Source organism: Perca fluviatilis, chromosome 12 (assembly GCF_010015445.1).
Source record: "Perca fluviatilis chromosome 12, GENO_Pfluv_1.0, whole genome shotgun sequence".
Classification (NCBI taxonomy): domain Eukaryota; kingdom Metazoa; phylum Chordata; class Actinopteri; order Perciformes; family Percidae; genus Perca; species Perca fluviatilis.
Window position 1 is genome coordinate 20,627,827 of NC_053123.1, and position 12,341 is coordinate 20,640,167.

The 12,341-nt window shown below is 38.0% G+C and overlaps 1 protein-coding gene across 1 annotated transcript; it reads right to left on the reverse strand.

Moving 5' to 3' along the window:
* Positions 1-2,263: 2,263 nt before the first annotated feature.
* On the reverse strand, positions 2,264-8,779 carry u2af1 (U2 small nuclear RNA auxiliary factor 1). Its single transcript, XM_039819157.1, has 8 exons — positions 8,684-8,779; positions 7,415-7,502; positions 6,778-6,844; positions 5,545-5,594; positions 4,334-4,432; positions 4,071-4,204; positions 2,745-2,837; positions 2,264-2,637 (listed from the first exon to the last, which is right to left on the reverse strand). Exons 1-8 carry the CDS (start codon positions 8,725-8,727, stop codon positions 2,466-2,468), a joined length of 747 nt encoding a protein of 248 aa, XP_039675091.1. The 5' UTR covers positions 8,728-8,779; the 3' UTR covers positions 2,264-2,465.
* Between the last annotated feature and the right edge of the window lie 3,562 nt (positions 8,780-12,341).

Sequence of the window (12,341 nt, forward strand, 5' to 3'; positions counted from 1 at the left end):
CCAAGGCACTTGTCTTTAAAAAAATTAAAATGCCTTTATTACATCTGGCACATCTAGAATAATATATGACAGATGTAATAAAGACATTTTACTTTTCTTTCTAAAGATGAGTGCCTTTGATTTTTTTTCTTCATGCTCACTGGATTTATTTATACCGCCCTACCAAAGAGGACTGCCTTATTTTCACAAAGACTAGTTTCAAGAAGCTCTTCAGTTCTTTGTTTTTTCATACTATATTTAGTCTTTGGGGACATGGAACTACTGTTTTTTCTTGAAATATAATGAAATATATAAAAGAAACAGTAGTCCCATGTGCCCAAAGACTAAATCTACTATTATAAGAAAAAATCGGTTTGAGGGATTAAAATTAATCTTCAGATTTGTGCTTAGACAAGCCCAAAGAAGTCTTCCACCGAAGGCAATTCAAAATTTCAGTTGCGTGCACAAATGGGTTAAAGAGCAGCGCACTCACCTGTCCGCCAGACGAGACACCAGCATCTGAATACAATACTGATCGAGCCTGGATTCCACCAGCAGACAGACTGGACCAACCCACATCTCCGTTTAAAATTGATTACACAAACCTTCTTTCTTCCCCCCACCCACCTCACCTTACCTCAAACAAAAACCTTTGGTCCAGTCTGCAGTGTGTCCTCAGCAGAGATAAAACACTAATCATTGCAGTGACTAAGAGGTTTAAATCTCCTTTACCTAAGTATAAATAGCAATTATACAATGCAAAAATACAAATCCTGCATTCATAATTTTACTTATAGCAAAATACACTTAATCAAAACTAAAAGTACTCATAATGCAGACGGGATCCTTTCAGTGGTCTATATTAACTGGATTATTATTGACGTATTTACATATAAGCAGCTTTTTAATATAGATGGTAAAGATTGAGCTATTTTTACTACTTTAAGTGGTGGGTTGGGTGAACTACATACCTCTCAAGTCAACACACTCATTTCAAACACCTTGAACAACTAGTAGACCAGAAGAAGTGTATGATACTGAAAAACACTTGCAGAACACCCTGCATTAAAAAGTAATGTTTATTAATTTTGTGAAAATTTCAACTTTAAGAACAACAACTATACAGTGTTTTTTTTTTTTTTTTTTTTTTTTTTTAAATTGTATCTGGCTTCATTATCACTTCACTTATTACCTGTCCACATGCGGTTAGGTCAACCTAACCTAGATTGAGCTTTGGCACTGTTTGTTATATGGGTTGTTTATCAGAGTGTATATTATTCTGTATTAATCACCTTAGCCAGGGTAAGATTATCTCCTGTCGTACATCTTAATGAGACCGTATGAAATATATACACCCAAATGTAAAAGTAAAACAAACCGTCATTTCAGGAAATGTGTAAAGTAAAAACTGTAGCTGCAGACTGCAGAGACCACCCATGCTCGTTCAGTTAAAAGGAACACACAGACTTATTGGGACTTTGTCTAGTTAATTGTATCCCCCAGAGTTAGATAAGTCCATACATACCCTTCTCATCTCTGTGCGTTTCATAACTCTGACGCCCCCACCGCTAGCCTAGCTTAGCACAGATGCTGGAGGTAACCGGCTCCAACTACTGCTCCCAATAAGTGACAAAATAATGCCAACGTTTTCCTATTTACATGTTGTGATTTGTATAATTACAGCGTGTACAAATAATGTCACACGAGACACAGCCATCTTCTAACCGTATACATACAGTAAGCTAGATGGAGCCGGTTACCTCCAGGATCTGTGCTAAGCTAGGCTAGCAGTGGGGCGTCAGACAGAGTTACGACACACACGGAGATGAGAAGGGTATGTATGGACTTATCTAACTCTGGGGGATACGGTGAATAAGACAAAGTCCCAATAAGTTGATGTGTTCCTTTAAGTAAACAAATTTCAGCAGTTTTGTGTTTGCTCTGATTTAAGGTTTTTATGTTTGAACCTACTCTGGCTGGTGCAATGTGTTCACAACAAATATCTGGTGCTTTTCAAAAGTGCCAAGACCAATAGATATTTATCTTTTTGCCACCTTCTGGTTGAAGTGACTGATGTTGAAGTCTAGGAATGTCAACAAGTTAACAGCGTGTTAATTTTAAACTGTGACCTCTGAGCAATGCAATGAGTTGAATTATAAACTACATGTTAGGTTTAATAATCAGCGGTGTGTAGCTTTAGTTTTTACTGTATTGCATCAGAAATAGGAGTGTACAATAACATTCATGCTATGTAATAATAAGTACGATTCATGAATCAGTCAAGTTAAGTAAAAATGGTAATTTAATGAGGTGAAAGTCATTTTCAGAAATCAAGAAAAAAACAGGTTCATCAATGCTGTCACAGCTTCAAAAATCAGGTACCTTTCATTTAGTCCTAGAATAGATCTGAAAGGGTACAACCTTAAAAAAAAAGAAGACTGGGGATGGATACAGGGAGGGAAGGACAAGTAGTCATGGCTTGTGGTTCAGAATCGTCCTGAACGCTCTCTGTCTCTGGAGCGACGTCTCTCGTGGTCACGGCCACCTCCTCCTCCTCCTCCTCCTCCTCCTCCTCCACCGCCACCACCTCCTCCTCCTCGACCTCTGTCCCTCGAGCGAGATCGCCTCTCTCTCGAGCGAGACCGGGACCTATGGCGGCTGTGCAAGTAAAGGAGGAGCGATTATGAAGTGCTATTTAAAAAAAAAAAAACTATGCATGCAGGTTCCTAAGTGACTGAATGTAAAAGGTAATGATATGTTTGTACCCCTTCCTCCGACGCCCATAGAGCTCTCTCCTCAGTTCACGTGAGATGGGCTTCAGATGCATGAAGTTGCAGAAACCACCACGAGTGCATTCGCTGTGGAGAGAGGGCAACGTGGAGCAGTTTGAGCCAAAAGGAATAAGCAAATCACATATGAGGTGTAAGACTGTCAATGGCGAAGTTTGACACAGCGGCAGCAACAAGCTTAGGTAGGATGATCTAGAGAGAGATCGACCTAAAAACAAAAGGCGTGCTACGTATGGTAGACTTTAAACAAAAGCTTTAGATTGGACGCTATAAATCACTGAAGATATGAGCTGGGCAATATATCGATATCGTGATATGAGATTAGATATCATCTTAGATTTTGGATATCGTAATATGGCATAAGTGTTTCTCTGGTTTTAAAGGCTGCATTACAGTAAAGTGATGTCACTTTCTGAACTTACCAGACTGTTGTAACTGTTCTATTATTTGCCTTTACCCACTTAGTCATATCCACATTACTGATGATTATCAAAAATCTCATTGTGTAAATATTTTGTGAAAGCACCAATAGTCAACACTACAATATCGTTGCGGTATTGATAGAGGTATTTGGTCAAAAATATCGTGATATCCGATTTTCTCCATATCGCCCAGCCCTAATAACAGGCAGTATTTGAGGCAGGATCGGGGTCACTGTTCCATCTGAGGAGGACAATAAACAATACTGTATCAACTGTACACCCGGTGAGAGCTACAAAATTATATTTAAACAATACAAATCATTTAGACATTTATTTTGCTTTTGATTACACAACTAATTTGAATTCTTAAGAAACTGTGAAATCTTAATATTAACAGGCCTTATATGTGCCACAGATAAATATTTTATCAGTATTTTACTTGAAGTCAACATACAAGTTCATTTGTACACAGAAAACCAGACTAATTTAGAGCATTTTACAGTTTCATTTTGAAGTTTGGCTAACACAAAAGAAATGTTGATGCAGTTGATAAAATCTAAAAATGAGAAGCCTGCTAACAGCATTGATCCTGTCCTTTATTTTATAACATTTTATGTTTTAAAAAGCTTCTTTATTGCAAAAGTTCACTCCTACTCAAACCCATAACGGAGACGTCCTACAGCTCTAAGTAAAAACAGTTGAGAATTTGCTCCTTGTATTATCAAAGAGTCCAACATTAATCTTAAAGAATGAATGCTTGAGTGTTTCAATGAGCAAATTGTTTCTTCTGGTTCTTTATTTGAGTCTCTTAACTCTGCCCTCTCACAATCAGTTTTTGGTTAATTATTAAATAAGCTCTATCCTATCACGTAGCACTCACCCCATTTCATACTGGCGACAGCAGGCTTCTCTGAAGTCTGTGACGGGAGAGAGCTCGGCATGGATGGGCTGTCCATTAAACCACCGATTATTCAGGTCTATCACAGCCTTCTCCGCGTCCTCTTCATAACGGAACTACAAAAAGGACCACAAAAAAAAAAAAAAAAACTCAGGCTCTAGATCCAAGCCATTTAAAAAAAAAAAAAAAAAAAACATGGCATTACAGTGGTGGTAGCATATGTGGCTTTTAGACCGGACACCTACCTTCACATACACATTCCCTACTAAGTGGTCCCCAAGGTTGTCACATACGTTCATCTCCTCCACCTCTCCGTACTTTTCTTCCATCTCTGTGAAGACCTCCTGTGAGGATGAGAGAGAAACATTAAAAGCGCCCATATTATACTCATTTTCAGGTTCATAACTGTATTTAAGGTTGTACCAGAAAAGGTTTACATGGTTTAATTTTCAAAAAACACCATATTTTTGTTGTACTGCACAGCTCTCTCTCACTGCTGCAGATCCTCTTTTCACCTGGTTTCTGTTTTAGCTACAGAGTGAGACCTCTTTTCTTCTTCTGTACTATCTTTGATTGCACTCGCACATGCTCAGTAGCTCAGATGTAGATCATGTCAGCTAGCTAGCTCCATAGAAGTAGAAGTAAAAGGCTGTTTCTCCAACTTCAGTCAGTTACAAGGCAGGATTAGCTGGGAGACTTCTAAATGAGGGCGCACATGTAAATAGTTCTTTTGTAGATTATGGTGAACTTGTGTGTGTTGTAGCAGTGCTTTGCTATTGAGAACGAGGTACCATGCTAGTGTTAGCATTAGCGTTAGCATGCTAACGCTATGAGCTAACGGTTGCGGTTAGCCAGCTCGTTTCGGATTGTGATGTCACAGTCCGAGCCGATTTTGACCAGCTCACCAGGAGACTGAAGGCAGGACACATTCAGAAACCGTATCTCACTCAAAACAGCATGGATGGATTTTTTTCAAAGTTTGTATGTGTGTGGAAGCACCAGAGACACAAAATAACACCCCAAATACCAGAGAAAGTGTTTTTTTCATAATATGGGCACTTTAAGTGTTAACGTTATGTATTTGAGTGTTTGTTGCAATGTTGGGTTACAGTCTCGCCCTCTTTGGTTTGGATGTGCGTTCATACTAGTAAGATTGATACCATTCCCATGCCTGTAGGATAAATATGAAGAGATTGAGAAATTTGGTGCGTTCATTCACGCGAAATAGCACTGCCTCCCTGTGATTCCTGATGTTTTAAAAGAACAGTATTTATAAAAGTGGCCCAATTATCATTATGCCATCAACAACTACATACTTTATATAGTTTTAGATTATTATGAGAAAAGGATGATTTCATTATTTCCTTAAAAGAAGTAAAAGAAAATGTACCAGCTGCAAAGTGGTATGGTCAGGGTTTGAGGCAGGCCTGCACTACATCAAACTTTCAGAACTTACCTCAAAAAACTCATCATAGTGCTCCTGCATCTCCATGTCACTGATGGCACCTAGTGGTTATAAGAGAGAATTATAACAGGAAAACGGATATAATTTATCATTTCTGCAATAAATTCTGTTGTAAACAGGGCCCTCAGTTGTCACTTATTTCATTTTGCCCTTTATAGAGCCAACATACTCTTTACTATCTGTAATCCCATCATGCAAAGTATTTGACTCATCTTATAGAAAATGAACAGGAGGTAGCAGCTCTGTCTATCTCACCAAGTTCAGTCTGGCAGTACCTCAATGCCAGTGTTATACGTAGAACTTTTTCATGCAACTTGTTGTATGCCTGGCTCACATTAAATTGTTGCTTTAAGTCAGTGGTTCCCAAACTTTTTCTGCAGCCCCCCCACCCCTATAGATACAAATATATATATTTTTTTACTTCACAATTGCTTTGGCAATGTAAACATCTGTTTCCCATGCCAATAAGGCCCCTTTGAATTGAGAGACAGAGAGAGAGGTGTACAGCAAGCAGCTGTTTTCCGCCAAGGGATAGTTGTAGGGAACGAGACACAATGCGATTCAAATGACAGTTCCTTAGATCGTATTGTGGTCACCAGTATGTGGTTTTTTTTGCCCCCTTTTTTTTATTTTATTTTTATTTTTTTAAATAGTTGTGGTGTTTAGTGTAGCTTCATTGTCTGCTTTACATGTATCTGGCGCTCCTTTCACAAACTTGTCAATGCTTTGCTAGCAAATATAATTAGTATTTAGTTTAACTCCGAGCTCCCCTAGGGTTGTGCCCCCCAGTTTGGGAACCACTGCTTTAAGCTAACTGAATTGCATTGCATTTTTGAGTAGCATTCAACTACTCAAAAAGCTGACAGAACGTCATAGGACTGGTACTACCTAATCAACTGTGAAAGATTGGTGGCCTAGAATTTATTTGACCCTTTCATTACAATATTGATAAGATTCCAGTAATAGTTTCTACTGTGCACGGATTTATAAAACAACTTTTCACCCACAAATATTTATTTTGGAACAATCGTTATATACTTTATAAAATCAAGTCCTTGCTTTTCCAGAACTGGTATGAAAACAAATTCCTATAGCACGTCAACCTTTTAACAGTGAGGGCTTTTACTAACATATGGGGAATTAATTAATCATTTTGTTCTCCCCATTCCACCTAAAGAATACCCTGCACATTTATATATATAGATCTTGTATAGAAACACTTACAGGTGAGACCATCAGCAGACTGGGCACTATTCTGAGGGTTCCGGTAAATGTTCAGGAGGGCAATTGTCTGAAACACAAAAATGTTAATTATTTGGATGATTTGTTTTGATTAGGGCTGGTATTAAACGTTCATGCTTTTTTGGTACTGACCAAAAAAAATGTGTCAGTAGCAGGGAGAACAGTCAAATCGCAATAATTAAAAGAAAATATCTCAGATTAAAGTAAAAAAAGTTAGATTAAAAATGTAACAAAACTTTATCAAGTAAATATTGGAAATCTACTTTGCTATCTTATGCTGACTGAATACATATAAATACCCAGAAAGTGCTCTACATTTTCAGTGCTTCATTTTTATAACTATCACTGGTACCTCATAGAGGTAGGGTTTAATCCCTGCCCTGTTGTCTGTCTGGTATTATTAGAATGCAAAACTGGGTATGACATGTGACTAGGATGTGTGGATCACAGATAAAACTTAAAACTAGTAAAGTTTATTTGTAAAATACTAAACATATGTCCTGCCGTTTCAGACCTAAGTTCCATAATTACTATTTGACATGGGAAAAAATATTGTTTTCCCTTTTCACTTTATCTAGGCTATATTAGGACATTTTGAAACAAAAAAGTATGAGGTTACCTGGCTGAATGTCGGCTTGTTGTGTAATCTGGAGCAGCGGTCGCCATGTCGGCAGGCACCAATTTTAAAATAAAAAGAGCAGTTGACCCTAAGGAAAAAGAAACAATGATTAAGATGAGATAAGGTAAACACAAAAACATAGACATTTTCACTATGTTTAAAAAGTGCAATCTGGCTTGCAGAGGTGGTCTATTGTTTTGCTTGAAAAAAAAGACTAAAACATAAAGCAATTATAAAAATAGATGCCAATTCATTTTCTGTAAACAGACTATTTAACTAATTGACTAATTGTTTCAGGTCGTTCAGTGTCTATCGCTTTTTATTTCATTTGAGCTGGGTTAAATTAGAGCAAAATGTATTTCTGTGTCACAGAGATAAGGAGAAAACCAAATAAAAGTGTGTTTTTAAAATATGCGCGACTATCATTTATATAGGGAGTTGAACAATACCAACAAAACGACTATAATATGGCAAAGACAGCTTAAGTAAAGATATTTTCAATTAGTTGTTAAAGTTAGTGACTGGGTCTTTAGTTTATTAAGTTTAGATTTTAAAAAGGGACATGGCATGAGCTGTTCTAGCAACATCTGCGGTTAGCGAAAGAATAAAGACGCGTGATGAGATAAGAAGAAGTTGCAATGTAAGGTATAAAAGTAGTAAGAGGATAAAGATGTTACGGGACGCATTGAGACGGTAAGATACGCCTGCTCCCATTCATTCACGTTACTTTGAATTTACTTCCCAAAACGATAAGGCACACTATGAGATTAAATGCTTAGGGTTGGGGTAACGTTACAATTAACTTGCTTAAATATAGAGTGAGAAGCATGCTTAGTTGGTGACTATCCGTATATTTCCCACTGTAACAAAGGCTTCTATGGGTTTCATAAAGTAACGTTAGCTAACTATCGTCAGCTAACTCAAGGGTATGTGATAGTTAATGTAACACTTCCACTAGTGTTCAATTAGTAAAGTGCTTATATTACATTCAGAAAACAGTAACTCGTTAGGATCATTTTTCTGAACATCCCAGCACTGCTCAGCATCCAGATGTTGCAGGAGCTAGCTAGCAGTCGCAGCGCGGTATTTTACAAACGTTAGCTAGCTTACTAGCACTAGCTTAGCTGTTAGTTGCCAAAGCCAGTGTAACGTTGCCAGCTATAGACTGCAAACACCGCTGGATATAGTGTTACTGGTTAAAGCGGACTTTAGCGGAAATGGTTCACAAAAATGGGTTATTACTACATTTAATCAACGTTAAATACTTACTTATCTTTCTCTGTCCCAAAAATGGACGCCAGGTACTCCGCCATCTTGGCCCGCCTGTGTGCTCAACCAGCAGCAACAACGACAAGTCTTCCGTCTTACCTCTTTCAGAATAAATGAGTAATCTCAACAAATATGTAGCTAACGTTACTGACAAAATTGAATTTTTGCACAAAACCTGCACAAATTATATTAAACAGTTAATAAGGTACACCTGGTAATTCTAATGTAATCTAATTCTATATCCCTGCTTTGTAAACTCATACATAGCATACAGTACTAATACAATTTGTTGTTTTTGTTGTCTATGGAAACTAGTCTTGTGTCTATTATCCTCAAGCTATCGTTGAAATCATAGAGGTTTAAACAAAAGCTGCTCATTGTCGATCTTTAATGTGCAGACTGTGAAGGTAAAGTGTAACACTTTTTTACATGCCTTCTGTGTTTTTATAATACTCTAAAACAATACTTAAAAATTACCCCCTTTATTTTGAAGTCAAGACACCCAACCCGGATAATTGTCAATATTGGTCATTTCCGTCTCGACCGTGACTTTCGGAACTTTGTTTATTTAAAATATTTTTTTTTTATTATTGAAAATGTACAAAACAGATATGGCAACATTTACATTCATACATTATATTAAAGGTACAAAGCACTTGCCAAATGGCACAACAGCATTGTAATCAAAGATAGACATTTTATAAAACAGGATTAAGAATGGATTACAAAGGAAGTGCTTTTAGAAATACATTCTGAACAGAATTATAATTTTAATAGAAAGGGGGAAAAAAGAGAAAAATAAATTAAAAATAAATAATACAAGGGGAAATACAGTTTCATTTCAGTTATAGTGGGGTGCATCTTTCCATCAATCTTAAACAGCTTATGCAGGGTCGTGTGGGGCAGCGCACCTGACCCCAGCAGTTCCTCCCACAGGTGGTGGGCCCATGGGATAGAGTGAGGGGTGCCACGTAGCCTTTGCGGACTGTTGGGGGTTTGCAGGGGGCAAACCCAGCCACCAGACGCTCGCTGACGAGCGCTTCATTTGGGCCTGGTTCTATGGGGCCCCGGGCTTCCTCCAGGCCAGGTCATTCTTCCTCTTCCTCGTTGACTCATAGGGATTTTTTTTCAGGGCTCAGAGATAGGTCTCTTTATTTTTTATTTTTCTTCAGACAGTTTCCAGCAGTTTCAGCCTTAGTCTGTAGAGGAAGTCACAGAAACGCTCACATCCTGTTAGGTCCAATTCCGATTGCAAGGGCACGTGTTATTAAGGCATGGGTACAAGGACGGCGTACAGTGCACACAGTCCAGTATGTGAAACAGTGAATTAGATTGAGTTTCTCCATGAATTTCTAATGCATGGCTAAGACTTATTTATCTCCTTCCCACGCCTTAATAACATGTGGCCACACCTTAATTATCTTATGGCCGAGGCCACGCATTAATAACGCGGGGCCATGCAATAATATTTTTTCCACCATTGTCACCAGAAGGGCTCCGTAGCCTATATATCAGCTTGTACGCAGTCTACAGTTGTTTTGATTATGACAGAGTAGCCTGTTTAAATGCTCTACTTGCGATCTGTTGCTGATGTTCTGAACAATGAACTCAAACTGAGCAGAAGTGGGACAAAATGCAATGTGTTTATCAGCCAGGAAAAACCAAACACAAGCAAACCTGTAGACTTCTTTGTGGAGAGGCTAAGGCATGAGCACCAACAGGCCTTTGCAGATTGGGTACTAAGCAATATCACTCGACTCATAGACCTTCCAGGGAAAGATTTGCCCATGCTGCTCACCGGAGAATGAGGCTAAGCTGCCCTTCGCCACATGCTTTCTACGCTCCTTCAACTTCCTGAAATGGGAAGACAAAGGAGTGTTTTTTGGTGCACCGTTAATTGAAGAAGGAATAGCACAGATCTATCAGCTCATTGAATACCTGAGTAAAAACCTTCATGTGGAGGGGTTGGTCCGTGTGCCAGGCAACAGCCAAAGACAGGCAGCCCTGAGGCAGATGCTGAATTCTAGAGCAGAGATAGATCTAGAAACAGGTGACTTCCACCCCAATAATGCAATCGGTTGGTTATGTTAATATCAGTCTAAGTTTTACTTCAGCTAAGGGACATAAAAGGGGTCAATAGACAACAGTGAGGACACTATGTGCTTAATTTTAAGTCAGTGCAATTCAAAAGGTGTTCCCTATTTGTTGTTCTATCCATCAATCAATCAAACTGTATTTAAAGAGCACTTTAAAACAACTAAAGTTGACCAAAGTGCTGTACAGAAGAAAAAATAAAAGACATAAAGTACATAACTCACACAGGCATACAATAAAAAAAACAACAATAAAATCAAAAGGTCAGTGCCTGGTGTCAAAGGCCAAGGAGAAGAGGTGAGTTTTAAGAAGAGATTTAAAAACAGACAGTGAGGAGGCCTGTCTAATGAACAGAGGCAATTCACTCCCCAGTTTAGGAGCTGACACAGCAAAGGCACGGCCCCCTTTGAGCTTACGCTTTCATCATCAACTGAAACATGTTCATTTAAATTGCAAACCTATTATTTTTTAATGGTCATCTAGCTGTTCCAAGTGTTTCAGTGCATCATATGCATGGATCAAATTTAAAATTAAAAAAATGAAAATGTTACATTTGGACAGTGGACGGGGTCAAGTCGGAGAGTTCCCAGCCATTTCCGCCTTCAGTCTGTACAGGTAGTCACAGAAACACTCACATCCTGTTAGGTCAGATTCCAATTTATTCCAAAATGTTATCAGACCCATATATCAGTTTGTATGCAGTCTCCAATTGTTTTGATTATGACAGAACAGTGACAGAAATGTGCAGGCTTTTCTATTAAAATGTTACATTTGTTTGTAAATTAGAGGTTTAATTAGACTCACACAGTCAATGCAGACCGTTTGACTTTTATTCAAAAAGTGGAATAATGAGATGTGCCTTAAAGTGAATATCTTAAATTACTGAATAACGGAATTTTTATTTAACGTTTTCTCTTTTGTAAGCTTTAAGAGTGTGCTGAAATTTCTATTACAAATAACTTCAGGTGTCACTAAAATAAGAGAGTGAATCCATACTTTACTAGAGAATGAAGATTAGAGTATGGGAAGGCCAAAGGACCAGCTTGTGTAGATTATATAAATAGCTCGATCTCACACAGGCTCCGATCTTTACTGGACACTGGGTAATACTCCTTTCCAATGAGGAGTATTACCCATAGAGTCCAGTAGAGGGTTCTACCTGTGCTTATAGAACTAGGGTTCTAATAGCATAACTGTCGTTTTAGGTTTTAAAGGAATGGCACCAAACAAGGACGTTATATTGAGAGGATCGCTAAGTGTGAATGTATACAGCATAAATGCAAATAAAAAGCTAACCTTATCCAGAGTACTAGGGGGAGCTACAGTGCAAGCGAGTGTACATTAGCATTTGTGCATGAATTATACACATGATGCATTGATCAAAATGGTCTTTCTATAACTACTTATGATGTTCTGGATTTTTACATACCATTTTAAATATAATTATTTTTAAATGGCAAATCCTAGTGATCCCCGGGGAGCAACATTATGACAGACATAAACAAAATCATGCCTTTTGTCAAATTATTAAAGCCACAAACAAAAACAATTTAGTTTTTATCAA

What these genes read in the sequence shown, in the direction of transcription:
- u2af1 (XM_039819157.1), bottom strand. Translation starts at nt 8,727, where the DNA reads ATGGCGGAGTACCTGGCGTCCATTTTTGGGACAGAGAAAGATAA. An exon ending in TGTCGCCAGTATGAAATGGG is followed by an intron (nt 2,838 to 4,070) that starts GTGAGTGCTACG and finishes CTCTCTCCACAG; the next exon opens with CGAATGCACTCGTGGTGGTT. An exon ending in TATGGGCGTCGGAGGAAGGG is followed by an intron (nt 2,638 to 2,744) that starts GTACAAACATAT and finishes TTACTTGCACAG; the next exon opens with CCGCCATAGGTCCCGGTCTC.